The following is a 19,418-nucleotide window of genomic DNA, read 5'->3' on the forward strand; positions in this document are numbered from 1 at the left end:
CTGTGGTGCTTTCGAAAACAATGTAGACCCTTTTAATACAAAATAGAGAGACATTTTATTTGGATATGCAAATTCCATATTTTATTATTTTAGAGGAGGTTCTCTATTTTTATGGGAAATTACATCATTTGCACCCTTGACACAGTTTGTGTTTACTTTAACGCGGGCAAGCCACTCTTCTGCAGTCATGCATTCTGTAGGCACACATGTAGAATATACCTGCAACAAAAAACAAAACAAAAGTCAGTACACAGATATGTCAAGTACAAGATAGTCGTGCAGAAAATTATTCGTTTAAAGGACAATATTTCTTATTTTTTAGTTATCCAGTATATCTGAAGCTTGTTGTGTGAGTTTGAAAAGTTTCAAAAGCCTCTTTTACAATTGTTGTGAATAAAGCTTTGGGAAAATGAAAAGTGACAGCAGTTAATTTTTTAATGTTATCATTTGTGTTTCCTGAACAGTCTTCCTTAGTCTGCGCTAACTGTGTTATAATTATATAAGAGTTCAAAGTGACTATTGACCATCAGCAAGAAACAGTAATTACAAGTCGACTTCATTTCACATTGTTACATTTTTTTTCTCTGTTTATTGGGACAAACCTGCAAAGAAGGTCATGAGCAGCGCCACCCAGCCTAGTATGTAGGACCAGGAAAAGCGACAGTCACCAAAACGCTTTCCCAGGAAGTTCACCGTCACCCCGGTGTAAATGGCCATTGCAAGCAGAACGAAGAGAGCTGGCATTGTGGGCACAGAGAGAAACTTATTAAAATGAGTTTCTGTAGTACAAGGGTCATTTCAGTTGAAGTTCACACTGTGCACCCATAGTTGCTGCAACAGGTCGACTGTCCATGATATTCAAATTCACCACAAAACACGTCATTCATGCCCAGAGTGATGTTGGGCAAACATTTTATGACATTATTTGGTTACTGCAGCTTTGACTCACTGGACACAAAGAACATGATCCCAGCAGCAAATGAGCGGTTGAACCTCTCAAAGGCTGAGAAGTGGGCAAAGGAGAGGATTCCCGCAATGATGCCAGCAAAGCATGACATGGCAGAGAGGATCATGAAAGCACGGGTGGCATTCCAGTAGGCTGAGGAGGAGTAAGACGAGAAAAAAAGAACACGGTGAGGATATGTGCAGGGAGAGGATTAACAAAATCACAAACATTTTAAATTCCAAAGTGCTGACGGTTTCAAAATCATGATGGGAATGAATCTGCCTCCTACACTGACCCCTTACACCTGAACTCAGACATGTTAATCTACATAACGTGTTACATTTTCAGATTTCAGTGGATCGTGCAATAGGTTTCTACATGTTACCCTTGTTGCTTGAACCTTTAGAATTGAGCCTACATGAGAATACTGCACTGTGTCTTTATCTCTTTATTCAAAAGGTATTGTTAAATAATCAAGAGGGATGTTAATAAAGTTAAAATAATTTGACACTTATCGATCAATTCAAGGATAAACCGACATCAATCAGGATGTTTGACAATATTATCTTATTTTATGAGTGAAATGCAAACTCTGAATCATTTACATATTTCTTATTAAGCATACGATTATATTGCAGTAATTTTTATAATAGTCACACATGTGACACTATAAAATGGATTAGTCATGAATTCTCTAGACAAATTGTTTGAAATTATGATTTGTAATCACTTTCCCATTGTTTTCTGACGTGGCGTTTTTGTTTTTCGGTAAAACATCTCGACATCTATTAGATTGTCATTAATAACAGATTACCATGAAACAGACATTCATGAATTATAATAATTCAAGTGAACCAATTTTGGGGTTAAAGAAGAGATACCTGCAAAATGAATGCATGCCCATCCCCCGCCTCTGTACTTTTGTTCTTGTACTACTTGCTAGCAACATCCTGAACTATGTTTGTAAACACGGTAAAAATTCTAGTCTGCACGTTAGCATTGACATGTGACCATGTTAGCATGCTGCCACTAGCATGTAGCTTAAAGCACCAGCGTGCCTCAATCCACAAGAGTCACCAACAAATTATTGATGTACCTCCAAAGTAAGGGCGGAACATAATCATAATTGCATTCAGACATGTTATCCTGTAAGATCTGAGGGAAATTCAAGAAGGTATTTCACCACTTACCAATGCTGTCAGTCTGCATGTAGCACTTTCCAGACATGCAGTACCTCCACAGGCCCTGATGGGCGAAGCTGCCGGACAGACGGTACTGCATCCAGTAGTCTGTGGCTGTGGAGACCACCAGCAAGATGTTCCCCACGATGGCACAAAACAGGCCCCCTCCCATGAAGCTGTACATCATGAGTGACACTATGACAGCGGCTAAGGCTTTAAGCACTGTTCAAAAAGAGAAAACAACAAGTCTCAGTTGTGATATTGTGGTAATGAAGTACAAAAAACTTGATTGAGCTTTAATTTGAATGTTTATTCAGCTGCAAATGGAGCATTCTTTGACGAAAGCAAAGTTTGAAGAGCAAAATTAGTATTTCATATAAAAATCATTATTTCTAACCTTGTCAATGTCTTTATATTCATTTTGCATCTCATTTGATAAATAAAAGTGTGACTTTTCACGGAAAACACAAAATTATCTTGGTGACCCCAAACTTTTGAACGGTAGTGTATATACATAATCAATCAAGTTGTTGTCTTTAATAGCTTTGCTTAGTTACACTGACATTCTGTGACTGTTCTTCCTTTTTGTGGGGTTCACCAGAGCTGTGTGTACATTATATAGCCCAAACCTGAATGCTCTGCTATACCAAAATTTGAGAAAAAACGGAAAATCCAGAAAAAGTATTTCCTATATTTTAAATACAAAATGCATGTATTGTATTTTGTTACATTTTCTGGCACCAGTATTTTGTATTTTATTTTGATACATTTATTTGAGGGGTATTTTGTATTTTGTATCAAAATACATTTGTGTGTATTTTTGCCCATCTCTGATCATCAGTGATGTTCCTGGGGTCAAGAGAGTTATAATATCATGAGAATTAAGACATGATTTACTAAGAAAGTCGATATAACGAGAGTTAAGTTGTAGTTGAGCTGAATGTCATGAGATTATGGGAAAAAGTCATAATTTAAAAATACAAAAGTCAAACTCATTGTTTTTGTTTTTTAGAAACTACAAAATCCCTTTCAAAGACATAGAGATGTAACCACCAATAACAATTGAACATCTTAATTCACGCAACAAATTTAAACTTTTTCCCATAATATAACGAGTTTATTCTCAAAATCTTTTTTCTCTTCAAGTGGCTCCGACGCTCATAACAGAGTAATAAACAGAGTGTCCACTATATAAATGATAAGTGAATGAGGGGGTGATTTCTAAGTTGTAGAGCTGCTTTGCATGGAGCTTTCTCTTCCTTCCTCCAGTTTTTATGCTAAGCTAAGCTAAACAACTGCTTCCTGGAGCTTGATATTAAGCACTAATGTATATGAGTGAGGTATCAATCTTGTCATCTAACTCTCAGACAGAAATGAATGACCATATTTCTCAAAATATTACAATCAAATTAACAATAAACTATTGCTTTAAGATGACATATTGTATTTGTACTAAAGGGTTCTCTGTTGTGCTTGATAATGGATGTTTGTTTTTCTTCTCAAGCATCCCATCATTCACCAGCTGGGCTGAACCGTGGTCAGGATGTGTTTGAGGTTAGGGACGCACTCAGCCGGCGATGGTCACATCAACAGCACAGCTGCGACCATGAGTCGCTGCAGTGAATAGACGAGGCAATTCACACAAGCTATTGAACGGAGAAGCTCCTGCAGCCCTGTGTCCTGCCTCTGGTTGTTTAACTCAAATGTTTGCACCATTGTGCACATCGACTGAGCTGAAAGCAAAGTGGCCACTATAAAAACACCCGCAGATGAGAGATGTGACATTAAGTAAGAGCGGATCTAACCGACCGTGTTAGCCCTCTGACACATCTACTTACAAACACACTCACTCACACTCACATACAAACATGCAAACAAAATGAAAGTCCTTTTTTTTTTTAGTCAGGGACTAGTGGAATGAGTTACACCAAAGTTAAAGAGGAGGGATTTATTTCCAGCGACTGTGCTTTGGATAGTGTGTTTCTATTGCTGTTATTTGGTGAAAATGTCATCATTAGTCACTGCCACTTATGGACTCAGCACCCAATTACTGTCAGCCAGGTCCAAACCAGCCAGAGCCGGAACAGCAAGGAACTACTGCAACGTATATTATTTTAAGTTAATCACATTTAATCAGTGTCCACACAAACATGCAAAATGCTTGGTTTTTATTACAGGCCAAGAATAACTTTTCCAGAGTTTTCTCCATTATCATTCGAACACCTTCTCAATCATTATTTCATTATCATTATTTGTCAGCTGGGACTCAGTTCAAATCCATGAACCTATGTTGCATATTATGTGTTTCATAGTGACTGGATATTGACAATTCCTCCTCTGAGAAAATGGCTATTGATTGACGGTGAAGAGGGAGCCCCTGCCTCCACTTGACCGACAGGAGGATGGTCTTACTGCTGTTACACATCTGCGCACAGGCTCAGGGGCCTACCAACTCTGTATACTTCCCTAGCAATAAAAGGTCACTGGAGAAGAGATGGTACGTCCTTTTATATGTCACAGTTCTGCCTGGAGAAGTGTTGTTTTATTATTTTTCTGCTTCATCTTGTTATTCAACCTTCCTGCTCTTTAAATGTACTTTTTCCGCCTCTTTCTGTCTCTGGGTGTTTAGAAGGTTAGCGGGTGTCTAATTAGCATCCAAGTCAAAAAACCTTTAAGTTGACCTCAGGGCCCTGGTTAGTCTGCAGACTGGGCTGCAGAAACGGCCTCACACATGTGCACACACACTCACAGCTGGAGACGTATTGCACTGGTGTATTCTGAGTGCCCAGACTGGTTCACAGTTGTGTTATAATCCATTAGAGATGGCTGCACGAGTGAGATAACGAGCTGCTTACTCACACTAAGCTCTAATTCAAAACCAGCACAATAAAATTTCAAGCCAAGACAGCGAATCTGCAAATTGGTCTGTGTTATTTTTGCACAAACAATCGTGGAGCATGAAAGGGTCTGAAATATCCTTTGACTCGCTCTATTGCAGCGTGACTCCTTTGCTCTTTTTTTATCTTGTCTGAAGTTATTTTTAGTCATAGGTCTTTTTTTCTACCTGTCAGTTTCCATATAGGAATCTCTCTTTCTGTCATTTTTCCAGTGCAAAGATTCTGTTTAGATGTTAATAGGAAAGTTACACATTTTGAGAAATATGCTGATTAGCTTTCTAGCTATGTGTATTTCGACAAGCTAGCTGCAGATTTTTATGCTAAATCATTGGTGCTAAACTGTGCTAACGGGCTGCAGGCTTCAATATGTGCTACCTATGCTAAGGATCGATTGGTTATGTTCACCCGAATCTGTTTTTTAATTTATTCATTAGCTGGATTATGCAAAAAAACAATTTCAATCAAACTTGGTGGTGGAATGAAGATAGATGGGATCTTGATTTAAAAAAATGATTTGTGGCCTTTCACATCGACATATTTTGTGTTGCCATATAATACTCTGTTAAGTAGGAACTAGACAAAATTAGACTCATTTGGCCTTCCCCCAAGAAATCATGAATACAAAAGCTGCCGTCTTACAAATTTGGAGCAAGTCTGCACATTTGAGTGAACGACCTAAAATGACAGAAACCATGACTTTTTAGTTTGTGACCCATCCACCTACATGGAGGAAGCAGGTTGTAGGACATATAAGCTACTGCAGCCAGCCACCAGGTAGTGATAGAGACGCATCGGCTTTACTTTTGGGGAGCTGTCATGTCTTCCCTCTTTACATACAGAATATGAAGAAAAAAAAGTTCAAGATGTTGTTTTAAGGTGTACCAGTCTACTTCTGCTAGTACTTGCTAGCAACCAGCATACAGCGAGTTTCAGCTAAAACAGTCTGTTACCTAACTGTGGTTTCCATTTCAACACTACAGTTACAGATTAAAGATAAGAGAGGTGTGGGTAGCTGGATTTTGTTACAGAGCCAGTCCTCCAGTATCATTTCACAACTAACTGAGCTTCTAGCATATCACATGTAGTGTGCAGGCCTGACAGAGGTATCAGTCTTCTGGTCTTACGCCTGCAATGAAAGCGAATAGGCACATTCATCAAAATGTCCTAACTAGTCCTTTCCTTTACTTCCTCTGCTGCCTATTTGATGTAGTCTTTCTGTCTCGTTATCACATGAATATTGATGAGCTCTTTGCGTCAGACAAAAATTGTAGACCTACTTAATGCGATTTTTTACACCTTTGGCTCCTCGTTCACTTTACATCCTCATTTGCTTTTATATTTTGTTGAAACGACCGATGCCAGTGCTCAATCGCCCTGCATGCTGTGGCTTCAGCTTCTGTGGGAAGCAGTGCAGTTTTCCCACACCTCTCACGACTTGACCTGCTCGCATTACACAACATTACACCATGTCCACTGTGAGGTACTTGACCTTTGACCCTGCAGGACTGCCACAGTGAGTGTAATGTTTAGGGGTTGAAGAAGTTGTTAAAGGCTGACACTGGATCAGTTTTCGCAGCATTTTCCTTTATCATAGCCCAACACACTGCGAAGGCAATGCCCTGACCTGGCTGAATCACGGACATGCCATATTCTGTTAAACAGATCCCTTTGAATTCCCTCAAGGGATTTGACACTTAAAAGTTGGAACAAGGGGATGCAACTCAAATATGCGTGTGAGGTTGATAATCGTCTTTTCAAAGGGAATTATTAATAGGCCAACTTAGAATAGAAGCTGAAGATACCTGGGAGCAGTTCTGTCTTCTAGCTGTGTTACATAAACTGTAGTTAATTCATCATCATTTCACCTGGGGGGAGCGAGAGAAAGAGAGAGTGGGGATGAGAGGGATAGGAGATAATAATATAGTCCCAAAAATGAGTGTATTATAATGAGGCCCTTGATACAGACAAAGCAACAGAATAATGCTGTTTCAGTATTTTATAAATGATCATGTATGATCTTGAATTAAAGATCTAATGACTTTAGAAGGTACTTAGCCCTGAAGCTATGATACTAAAGCACCCTCTAGTGACAGGTTTAGTATCTACAGCACAAGAGTTGTCAAGAATTCAGTTTATTTGGAACAATTAACCAAACTATTTACATCCAGCAACAAATTAAACTCAAAACAGTGGAAATAATTTGCATCTCTCTGTAAGTTTTTGTTTCAGTATCCTTTCAATAGCTATAACAAATATATACAGTATACATATATTATATTGTTTATTCAATTAAATATCTAATGTGTAGAACAGCTCAAACAAATAAAATCAAAAATAATATTCTCTTTTACACTGTTGTCAAGAGCTTCAAGGCCCCCTCTGGCTGCTGAAGGCCCCTGAGTGACTCTGCTGTTGCTCTACCATCCGTAAGATGCTCTCTGAAAGTCCCTTAATGTCTCCGTGTGTGTCAGGATTCACAGCCAGAGCCCTCAGAAGTTCCGTCACGCCTTCCTTCTCCAACATGTTCCTGTAATGGGAAGCTAGAGGACAGTGGAGGTAGAAGAAGATGAGAGACGGATAATACCCCAGGCCTAGAAATGTCCTGACCAATCAGAATGAGACAGACACCTCTGGGCAGGGCCGGCCCTGGCAATGTTGGCGCCCTAGGCGGGATTTCAGAATGGCTCTGGGCACTTATCATTGAGGCAAAATGCCTAGAAATGTCCCACTCTTGGTGTTCGGGAAGTACAATACGTGGAACACTTCTAGGCACTTATCATAGTAGCAAAATGCCTAGAATTGTCCCGACCAATCAGAATGGGCCGGACACTTATAGGCACTTATCATTGAGGGGAAATGCCTAGAAATGTCCCACTCTCGTGGTTAGGGATCTGCAATACTTGGGACACTTGTAAAAACATATCATTATAGCAAAATGTCTTGAATTGTCACACATTTCTGGTTAGGGATGTACAATACGTAGGACACTTGTAGGCACTTAACATTGTAGCAAAAATGCCGAGAAATGTCCTGACCAATCAGAATGAGCCGGACACTTCTAGGCACTTATCATTAAGGCAAATGCCTAGAAATGTCCCACAATTTTGGTTAGGGAAATACAATACATGGGAAACTTGTAGGCACTTATCATTGAGGCAAAATGCCTAGAAATGTCCCACTCTCGTGGTTAGGGATCTGCAATACTTGAGACACTTGTAGGAACTTATCATTATAGCAAAATGCCTTGAATTGTCCCACACTTGTGGTTAGGGTTTGTATAATATGTGGGACACTTGGGACACAAACCAACTGACTGTTATTAAATAAGGTGGTATATTCTATGGAAAGTAACTAAAGAAAGACCGATGATATGCTCTGTTTTACATCTGTGTGGGTTATACAAAGATATCCCCCTTTGTGTTTGCCATATTCAAACTTCCCCTGGGGTCTCCATAGTGGTGTTTGTGTGTCTTACTGTTTTGACTGCAGACCAGATGTATGGCCCAGACTGCCCACAGCTGCACTCCCGAGGGCTGACATGTCTGGAGCAGGGGGCAGAATGGATTGAACGACCTGAAACCAGGACAGGTTGCTGAGATTAAAAAACGGAAAAGAGTCACTCTTCACATTGTTTTGATCATTTATTTTGTGCTTGAAGTACCAGATGGTCGATTTTCCATTTGGGCTTCGGTGCAAAATGAAGTGTCACCAGCAGAAATAAAAATTTTTAATAGGTTTCTTGTGATTGTCTGAGCTTCCTGTCGCACTAGTGTTCACTCTGAAAAATCCCTATGTGGGAACTCAGGGTATACAAGGGCAGCGCGTTGGTGGGGTGGGTAGCACCTCCCAGCAAGAAGGTTCCTGTTTCAATCCTGGTTCAACCTGGGTCTTATGTGTTTGCATGTTTTACTCCAGGTTCTCCAGCTTCCTTCCACAGTCCAAAGACATGCAGATTGAGATGAGGCTAGTGTGGGAGTCTATAGGAATGTGAGAGTAAATGGTTGTCTCTGTATGGTGGCCCTGTAATGGGCTGGTTACCTATACAGGTTGTAACCAACCTCTCACCCAATGGCAGCTGGGATTGGCTCCAACAGCTTCCCCCCACCCATGACCCTCGAAGGTTAATCGGTATAGATAATGGATAATTTATACAGGTAATAAAATCATGTTAAAAGTAGTCAGTGTTTCATCCAATGCATATATCATATTATTAAATATATATTTATATATAAATATATAGATATTAAATCAGCAACGACTGATGTTATGTAAGAGTGTAGGATGTGTAATTGACGAGAAAGTGAACATTATGCAACATACATTTGACGTTGAGGTGCAAATGCATTTAAAGAGACTGCTTTCAAAAGCTTTCCTTCTGTTCTGTGCAGTTTGCTTTTCTCTCACCTGTACGAGACCATTTCTCTCTCCAGCTGAGTCCATGTCATTATGGAAGCGTGCTGCAGTGGAGAGTCACAACAGTGAAAAGAGGTGAATGTCATTGTCTGTTAAAAGAAAAAACATCAAACCAAAAACACACACCAGCTGCTTCAGTATGTTGGCGCGGAGCTCAGTGTCCAGGGTCCAGGCCTCCAGTCTGGAGGTGAGCTGCGCAAGAATCCCTCCGGCAAAGTAACGGACCCCGACCTCCACCTGGGGGTCCTGCAGGATGGTGAGGATGTGTTCCAGCAGATCCTCCTCCAGCAGCTGAGACTGCAGCTCCTCCACCTCGGCTATGTTGTTCTGAAAGAGAGAAAAGCGATTACAGAAATGACAGCAACAACAGCGTTAGGGCTAGAAGCGATTCAAGAACTGTTTTATGTTAGATTGTCTACAGATCATTAATACTGCCTGCAAATTAATTTGAACTATAACAGGACTTTAGGATTTAATGTAGATAATGTGTGTTCAAACAATATTAAATCCTGAATCTAGGAATGATTGCAATAATACAATTAAAATAACTTTATTTTGGCCTCAAAACACAACAGTTAGTCCAAATAAGCAATCAAATCAAGACCATGCAGCCCTCTGGCACACAGAGCATGTAATAAAAAAAATCCAAAAATCCCTTTCACAACTATTAACGGAACATTCGCACACACAGAGAACCCACCAGGAGGCCAAGAACTTTCTGCTGAATAGAAGGTTCAGTGTAGTAGGACTGTAAAAGAAAATGGCACAGCACACAAATAAAAATGTTTGTCTCTGATGCTCCATGAAGGCGCATTTTCATTATGCATACATCAGTGCATTTTTTCAGGGCACTCTTACCTCCAGAACCTCCTCGTACAGCTCCAGGCCCTGGCACTGGATGAAGTTGTGGGCCGCAGAGGGCATCTCGTCCGTCAAGTTCCACAGAGCACTCAGGGCAAACTTCAGAGTGGAGTCCATCACTCCCCCCATGGCCTTCTGCTGCACGATAGCCAGCAGCTGCTGTGGGACGGAGTCGAGCAGAAGAGAACACATGAGGCATCAGGGGATTATGGTGATGTGTTGATAAACAAGAAACATCCTCTGGTAAGGAGGTGGGCCGCATTGAATAACACACGCATTTGTTGAATAAAAGGACATGCATTTGAATATGTGGCACCCGCCCTACAATAAATGAAAATGAGAATTACCGCCCTGTGGAAGTATGCCTCCTCCAACCAATGCAGTTTCAATCTACATATTTATTCTTCCAGACTCATATGAGGTCACTGTAACTTCTGACCTTTGACCTTTGACCAAACAAATCTTATTATTTAATCTCTGAGTCTGTGTCTGAATTCAGGGGATACCTCTTTTGGACGACTGCAATTTTCCAGAAGGCCTAACCAAAAACAAACGGCTAATGTACAGAGGCTTTCCATGATCAGGGTCACTGGCTCCTCCCACCCTTATTACTGTTGCCTAGCAACAGAACTGAACTTGGACACCATGAGAAAGTCTCACTGCCCTTTGATTTTTTAACATTACCGTTAGTTGTTCGGGTTAAGTTGAAGCGTGACTCTCAAGCAAATCATCACTTTGTCACTTAGTTTCTCAGGGATATAAAGCCTTCGAAATGGGACAGACTAGTTGCGACACAGTGATGCAATGGGTCCTCAAATGCAGCCACTGAAGGATGCAGCCCCTGAATTGAGACACAGCTAAAGTTTGTCAAACATTTGTGACAGATTTGAAAGGATTATTAAGTCACAGTGACCTTGAACTTTGAGATCGGTGCCTCTGATGTATGACCTCCAATGACAGAGCATGAGAGAGAGAGAGGGGGATCTAGAAATACACTCATGCATATCTAGTGCTAAGTTGGGAACGTTGTGCAAGTATGAAACCAAATACCCTGAAAATGGAAAGGTACCTTCATAATGAAGACGTCCTTGCTGAGCTTTGCAGTCTGCTCTGTGGACAACTGCAAACAAAACAAACAGGCGAGAGAGTCGCTGAGCTTCACCCACTTTTTTAAATGTCACACAAGAACAAGCAGTTCTTTTGTATTACAGGGGAAATTGACCCCTATTAAACAGGAGTAAATGAAAGTATAAAGGTGGCTGTTGAAAGTGGTGTCAGAGAAGCAGGGGAGAGCTCAACACATGGGAATGACAGGTGTGCACCATTTCCCTGCAGCAGACTAACACACTGTAATTGAGCAGAGTCTTGACCTTGGCCACCAGGACGGAGATGACAGCCACAGCCATCCTCTGCAGGGTCGGATCCTCGTGGCTGCTCAGCCAGTTAATCACCAGCGTGGCTGCTAAATACCTGAACCATGATGACAGCATGGGGTATAAGGAAAGCAGTATTAGAAAAATATACCAACAATCCACACGCACGCCTCACTTCAGGTCAGCACTTTCACATCTGGAAGCACTTTTTTCTTTTGGCAGTTTGACTTCAAGACATAACATATTTTAGCTGGATCAAAATCGGCTGGAAAAACAAGTGTCATGCCTTTAGTGCAGTGGTTATCTTGGCTGCCGCTTGACCGCAGGCTCATACGTCGCAGCTATAGTGAGTGAAAGTAAACTAACCTGTCAAAAGGGACATCCTGCAGGATGTAGTCACTGCAGAGAGCCAGCAGGCAGTTTTTCTGCACCTGGAGAGATGAAATAATTCATGAATATTGAATAAACACATGGGTTTAAGAAAATATAGGAGTTAATGTGCATACGGTTTTTTAGAGTGTCTATGAATACTGTGTGAAAGTGGCAGAATGAGAGCTGTAATGAAAAGGCAATATTTAAATCAGAATATAAATCGAAATCCGTTTTATGAAAAGCAAACTGGTAGCAACCTCCTCTGTCACATTTTGTCCTGCTCATGTGTAACTACATGGTGTCATGATGGATGTGAAGCCCCCGACCTGATGGTGGCTGGGGAAGCTCTTCATGGCGTTGAGCAGCTGGGTGATTGCGGAGGTGAGCAGGCCGACGGGCATGGCCTCAGCCAGGTCCTGGGTGGTCAGGTTGAACGCGCATGCAGTGGCCACCAGGTGGACGTGCAAAGAGGTGGGGTGGCTCCGCATGGCGCTCAGCACCAGCTGTGGGAAACAGGCGGCCTGTGTCACGATTAGGGTTGCAAAGGGGCGGAAACTTTCCGGAAACTTTCCATGGGAAGTTTAGCTCGGGAATTTTGGGAATTTTGAAAAAAAAAAAAATACGCAAATTAAACGCTGAGCAATAAAAAGCATCATTCAAAACTCTATTTTAAAGATATATGGAATGAAGCACACGCTGCACGTTGAATTTCAACCCTCCACTGTGCATTCTTCCATCACATGCACAGATAACTCCCAGCATCCTTCACTCTACAGCAGGGCTATAGAGGCCTGCTGTAGTGTGCAGGACTAGTCAGGTAAGTTTCGATGATATTACTGGGGAAAATATATTAGCATGCTGATTGAGGATTGTTCATCTGTTCATCTAGCCTATTTCCATTAATTTATCCATCAATTGTAAAATATGTTTACAGACGATTCCAATTGTTTGGCTAACTATTTACATCTGTGGCATTGCATTAGCGCTTTTTTACAAACTTTTTTCTTATCTTATTCTACAGAACAATGCCACGTGCACTCTCTCATGTGTGGAGACATTTCACCCCATAGAATGTAGAAGGAAAGGCTGTGTACATTTGCAAATATTGTGCAAAGACCTATGTTAAGAATGACACAACGATGCAGAAGCATATAGTCAAGTGCCCAAAGTTTCCTCAGGGCTCAAATCAGCCTATGAAAAAACAAAATGTTTATATTTATGTCTGTATATGACAAGGTAAATACAGTTAGTATAAATTACCCACAACATTTCCAGTTTATTCCCGTTAATTCCCGTTAATTCCCGTATATTCCCGTTTATTCCTGTTAATTCCCGTATATTCCCGTTAATTCCCGTTAATTCCCGTTAATTCCCATGGAAAGTTTCCAACTTTGAATATTCCCAGAATTTTGCAACCCTAGTCACGATCATGATGGTTTGAGAGTCAGTAAATGTTTGTGTTTGTGTCTGTAACTGTCACACTGGAAACTGTCTGGAAACGATTCCCAGCTTGGTGTTAGTGTGTGACGTTCCAACCTCTGCAACTGCTCACCAAGCTGTGGGGTTAGACTGTTCTCTCTCTGCAAGACTCCTCCAAAAACAGCCTCATTACCTCTGATCACATCCAAGTACAGTCATGGGGAAGACCACTCACGAGAAGATTTAACTTTGGCTGTGCTGCATGTTCAAACTGAGCTATTTCTGAGCACAATGCTCCTCAACAACAGCACTGAATCTATAGTAAAGAACATTTCAACAGTGTATGTGAATACATGGGAGAGATTTTAGCTAAAACTAGTATTGCATTCAGTTTGCCTGTTAACTAAAGGAATTGAATTTGCTGTTATGTATGACAAAAAAAATAAGCTGAATCCAAAGAATGTTTTGCATTTTTGGTTGAAAAAAATGACTTAATTGTTAATTGATAAGCAAAATAGCTAAATTGTTTAACCTCTTGTCGAAATGTTCTACAGTCAAGGAATTAACTAGACTGCGATACCTTCAGCATATCCGGCCGTGGTTTGTCGATGTCTGTGGTTAGATTATAGAGATGGACGAGGGACTCTCGTATGAAACACTCCCTGTCTCTGTACCTTCTCAGGGCCTCACAAACCTGGTTCTCATTAGCCTCTCCGGTTACCTTAAAACACACACAGCACATCAGCAGCGTCACAGACATGGAAAACACTGTGCATATTCAGGAAAGGCATAAGAAGGAGCCTCGAGTCAAAGTCAAATTGGAAATGTATGCACAAGTCAAGCTTCTGCATCTATTTAAGACATTCAGAGTGTCCTGGCATGTCACAGACAACAGTGTGGCATCAACTCTGTGCCCAGTGCTGACACTACATCCTTACTTTGAGGTTTGCCTGTGAAGAAAGGACGTCACAGGAGCTAACCCCGGTGGCTAGCAGGCCCAAGAAGACCAGCCCACCTCTGGCCTCCACAAATGCTCGGACTGCTGCTTCTGTGACTGTCTTTCGCCCGGAGATATCGAGAGAAATGAGGGAAGGGAGAACCTGGGGACTCCCCTCCATGAGCTGTTGCACCAGCTCCTCCCCGTCTCTCCCGCCATTGTCATCCATTGCAAAGTGGTCATCTGAGAAGTCCAGATGCCTGAGAGCGTGGAGCTGGCCGAGGACAGAGAGCAGCCTGGCAGGGGACATATCCAGCTGCCGCAGCCGGTGGGCGATTACAGACCTGAGGGTGTTCTTGCACTGAAGGAGCGCCGTGAGCTTTGAGACAGCAGTGCACGAGATATCCAGCGTCTCCAACTGAGGGAGAGTGCAGATATCGTCCAGGGCAGCATCGGTCAGGTCTGTGTTGGCCAGGTTTAGCGTCCTCAGGCCCTGCAGAGAGCTGAAGCCAACTCGGACCCTTCCATCCTCCGGCAGAGACCCCCAGTCCAGATGCAGCCCATTGAGAGACAACCTCTGCAGGCTGGACCTGCACTCCAGGTTGGCAGCAAGGCCTGAGATAATGTCAGCCCCAGTGATGCCGCCAGAGACCCAGGAGGCATCTAGTTCCTGGAGGCGGTGAGGGCAGAGGGCCAGGTGGAACGCCTCGGTGGAAACGGGGCAGCAGCGGACGGCGGCTCGGCGCAGGCGGAGCTCTTTACAGTTTCGGAAAATCCCAACAGTTGTGTCATTCAGTATCCCTTGTTGGGAGAAGCAAACAGAGCGATGTTGTAGGAAAAAGTAGCATCAGTTTTCCCAAATTCATGTTTGTGGAGTAGAAATTTCCCATCAAGTCAGCCTGGCATATAGTACACTGTGAACTTATACATGATATGATGACAGAATGAAGGATGTTGGTATTCTTACAGTTTATCGTAGAAAGTTGTGGCTGAAGAATTAATTTAATAAAATCTTATATATGTAGATTATCTTCCTATTAACCACTGGTCAATGTTTTTGGCACTATTCCGGTTTGCGCTTTAATCATAGACTGCAGTTCATATCCTATCTACCCTATTCCTATTTCACATGAGTTTTTGTTGTGTTCTCATTTGTTGTATACTTATGTTTACACCTGGTTAAGAGAAAAATAGCATTTCAATCCTGTCTATGTCCTGAATAGAGAATAGAGTTGACTTTGACTATCTTTTTTAATATCTCAGACATATACAGTTTACATCCTGATACAATCATCCTGTGTATCTAAGTTTTACAGTAGGGACAGGTGTATATTCTGTACATATTATCTGTATTTTGTATCTATTTAAATTCTTTATTTTGTTATTTTTTATACTTTCAGATGTTCTCTTGTCTCATTCAGCCTATCTGCCGCAGGTTATTAGCTGATCTTATTTTATTTTATCTCATCTTATCAGAACATATAGCGAACTACTGTCCTATAGAAGCTGCAGTTTCCCTCCTTTGGGAATCCCAATGTTCCTGGGTCTCCCTCACCCACCTGTGGTTGCCATTTTGCGCAGAAGCTGGTCGGCCATCTCCTGTGGAAAGAGCGGGGCCCAGGTGAGGCACATGGAGCCGTCTGCTCGCCTGCTGCACAGTGAGTCCAGGCTTGAACACACCTGAGCCAGGCAGAGGTCGCCCAAGGCCTGGGGGCCCTCAGAATCCTAAACACAACAGCAGGTAATAAGAAGAGTCATTCCACTGGGTAATCACATATTGTAGAGCTGCAAAAGTGTAGTGAACCTTAAAAGATAAAACGCCTCCATACTGCTCATGTGGTGTCATCCAAGTGTCTGCAAGCCCTGACATTCATTACATTACATTACATTTAATTTAGCTGACGCTTTTATCCAAAGCGACTTACAATAAGTGCATTCAACCCCGAGGGTACAGACCCAGAACAACAAGAATCAAGACAGTACAATTTCTTCGAAATAAAGCAAAACTACAAAGTGCTATAAGTTAGTGCCATTTTAGTGCTACCAAAGTGTTAGTTTCAAAAAGTGGTTAGTTTTTCTTTTACATTTATTTTTTTATTCACATTCAAATTCAACTCTAAATCAGGTCATATACACCAGGTTTTTGGCTAAATCTGATTTGACCATTTGAAATACAGGGCTTATGGACACTTGGATGACACCACAGGAGGGGAATGGATTCATTTGATGTTTTTCTTTTATACATTTGATATTTTAATTGTATTGTATTTGGCTGCAACACTGTTCACCCCCAAAACACTTCACCCACCCCTCCCTCGGCATAGCGATGAGTAGATTGTGAGTGGATTTTCAATTATTGGTCAACTACCCCTTAACATGTTGATTTCCTCAAATTACAAAACAAAAAAATCGATTATATATGTTGTGTTTAAAGTACTAAAATGTGTTTAAAGTATTACAATTTAAATTAAATTAGTTGTTTTACTACGGGGTGTTGTGCAAGGGAGGTTTTTTGCTCTTTGTTTGTTCTCAACACATTTGTTGCTCGGGCCTCAGCGGATCCACAGTGACACAGGATCTCGCTCTGCAGGTTTCTAATTTTATCCACAGCAGACGAAGCCCCGCACACGAGTAAAGCCAGTTTAAACCACCTAATCCTGCGGCTCTGTGCAGGACGAGGTGGACAAAGGCAGTCGGTCCTTTACCACAGTGTGCGGGTTCAACGTTGCTTATACTGACACACGGGGGAAAAACTCAACTACATTATATTTCCAAGGGAAGAGTCAAACTCACCATGTTTGAAAAGAAAACAGTCGACTGGGCAGAAGAAACGCGGAACCACGTCCTCACGCAGCGTTTAAATCAAAAGATGCCATTGATTCAAAGTCATTTATTCCCCTTTAAATGAAGTCAAAGTTAGAATTGATTCTCGTGTTTTGATTAGAGTCGCTGCTGCTGCCCGTCGAGCGTCAACTGTCACATTATGATCGCGTCCTATTGGTCAGTTCACGTGACGTCACCGCAGGCTTGTCTGAAGGTGCGATAGCTCATCGAACTAATTTTTATCTATACACATTAACCCTTACCAAACAATGAGAGCTCATCATTGGAGAATTATTTTCTGTGACCCTGAATCTAACTTATTCACCAGTTATTGTTCATTGGTCATATTTTAACTTTTGATCCGTTTAGAATTGATTTATACCCATGTGACTAGTATTGTTTAATCATATATTAATGAGCTTTATTTTAGTTTGTAGGCAAATCAAAGGTGAATACATTTTTTAAAGCTGTCTGTCTGTTGTTGGTCTATCTATCTATCTATCTATCTATCTACCGGTCTATCGGTCGATCGATCTATCTCTCTATCTCTCTATCTATCGGTCGGTCGATCGATCTCTCTATCTATCTATCTATCTATCTATCTATCTATCTATCTATCTATCTATCTATCTATCTATCTATCTATCTATCTATCTATCTATCTATCTATCTATCTATCTATCTATCTATCTATCTATCTATCTATCTATCTATCTATCTATCTATCTATCTATCTATCTATCTATCTATCTATCTATCTATCTCTCTATCTCTCTATCTCTCTCTCTATCTCTCTATCTATCTATCTATCTATCTATCTATCTATCTATCTATCTATCTATCTATCTATCTATCTATCTATCTATCTATCTATCTATCTATCTATCTATCTATCTATCTATCTATCTATCTATCTATCTATCTATCTATCTATCCATTCATCTGTCTTTCCATCTATCTATCTATCATGTAGTCTCTGTATAAATGTACTTGTACCTTTGCACCTGTAAAGGTGGAGGGGGTAGTGAACTCTTTTAGCCACAAGGAGGGGCTCACAGAGAGAGTTTGGGGTTTGGACCATTTTATAAGAGACAATTACTAACTTTTTTTTAATTTTAAAAGAACATTATTAGTGTTGGCTACACTTATTTTTCCAGCTGCAAAAATAAGAATGGGGTAGCTCTTCCATTCAAATTCCTGTTGCATTAAGCAAACCTGCTACTCTGGTTTGACACAGGGCACAATCTTCATAAACGAAGCATGGACATGGCCCATTACACGGCTTCACAGGAGTTTCTAAATGTAGAGCAGATACAGAAAATGCACATCCAGACATGGTTTGAATTAGCACAAAATTATCTAAGCGCTATAGCTCAGGGTTTATAGCTTCTTTCCATAACATTTACACACGTTTATATTTATTTAAATTGCAAGACCTCAATTTCCTAAAACCGACCAACTATGGGAGACGTACAATCCCAATTACACGAAGGCAAACACATGTCCTCATACATGTATGGGTCACAGACACTCAAACTTCCATTTTACTCTAGATTATTATGTCTTGTCTAAATTTTTCATAAACACAACCCTCCTCCCACGTGTTGAAATATGTCTCCCCACGCAGAGAATCCCCCACGCATCAAAGCCTGTGCTTCCTCCTCAATCCAAAACATTTAGCTGAGGGCCGTTGACTTTTCTTTTCTCCACAGAGCCCACTGCTTATTGTCCTCATAACCAAATAAACACAGCTGCCAATAGTTCTTGGACTCTGCCACATGAGACACACTCCCCCCCATATACGGAGAGAGAGAAACACTAACGTTAGAAAAAACAGGCCTAATGCCATCATGTTGAAACTGCTGAAGTTGCCAGAACCGCTCAGTCATTATATGGAGCTAATGGAGAGACGCTTTGTGAGCAGGAGGATGTATAGACTCCAAGAAATGTAAATATAAGTGAGGCTGAGAGATGAATGTGTCTCTTTGTGTGACAGAAACAAAGACAAAGTGTGTGTTTGTGTGTGTATGTGTGTGTGCATGGAAGTGTGTGTCATTACCTTCTACAAGCCCGACAGACAAATTGTGTGTGTGGGAGACAGTTTACCTGATTTTCGGTGTGTTCAGTGACTCTCAGTCATCACCTAGTTTTTTTCTGCCATGCTGAAACTTTTAAATGTGACATCAGAGGAGGAAG

At 41.2% G+C, this 19,418-nt stretch overlaps 2 protein-coding genes across 4 annotated transcripts; both read right to left on the reverse strand.

Annotated features, from left to right (window-relative positions):
• Positions 1 to 157: 157 nt before the first annotated feature.
• LOC133018579 (lens fiber membrane intrinsic protein-like) lies at positions 158 to 2,314 on the reverse strand. Its single transcript, XM_061084975.1, has 4 exons — positions 2,137 to 2,314; positions 950 to 1,099; positions 603 to 737; positions 158 to 219 (listed from the first exon to the last, which is right to left on the reverse strand). Exons 1-4 carry the CDS (start codon positions 2,312 to 2,314, stop codon positions 158 to 160), a joined length of 525 nt encoding a protein of 174 aa, XP_060940958.1.
• A 4,836-nt stretch (positions 2,315 to 7,150) lies between these two features.
• LOC133018652 (protein zyg-11 homolog) lies at positions 7,151 to 19,375 on the reverse strand. 3 transcript variants are annotated; one of them, XM_061085067.1, is made up of 14 exons: positions 19,329 to 19,375; positions 15,959 to 16,124; positions 14,401 to 15,200; positions 14,043 to 14,183; positions 12,370 to 12,546; positions 12,038 to 12,102; positions 11,669 to 11,768; positions 11,368 to 11,418; positions 10,296 to 10,457; positions 10,138 to 10,185; positions 9,564 to 9,764; positions 9,429 to 9,481; positions 8,500 to 8,597; positions 7,151 to 7,564 (listed from the first exon to the last, which is right to left on the reverse strand). In XM_061085067.1, exons 2-14 carry the CDS (start codon positions 16,029 to 16,031, stop codon positions 7,392 to 7,394), a joined length of 2,142 nt encoding a protein of 713 aa, XP_060941050.1. In that variant the 5' UTR covers positions 16,032 to 16,124; positions 19,329 to 19,375; the 3' UTR covers positions 7,151 to 7,391. The 3 variants fall into 3 exon arrangements, with proteins under 3 accessions (XP_060941050.1, XP_060941048.1, XP_060941051.1); XM_061085065.1 differs by lacking the exon at positions 19,329 to 19,375 and adding an exon at positions 17,193 to 17,344; XM_061085068.1 differs by lacking the exon at positions 19,329 to 19,375 and adding an exon at positions 17,193 to 17,344 and having other exon boundaries at positions 7,462 to 7,551.
• Between the last annotated feature and the right edge of the window lie 43 nt (positions 19,376 to 19,418).

This window comes from Limanda limanda, chromosome 13 (genome assembly GCF_963576545.1).
Source record: "Limanda limanda chromosome 13, fLimLim1.1, whole genome shotgun sequence".
In the NCBI taxonomy this organism is placed as follows: Eukaryota; Metazoa; Chordata; class Actinopteri; order Pleuronectiformes; family Pleuronectidae; genus Limanda; species Limanda limanda.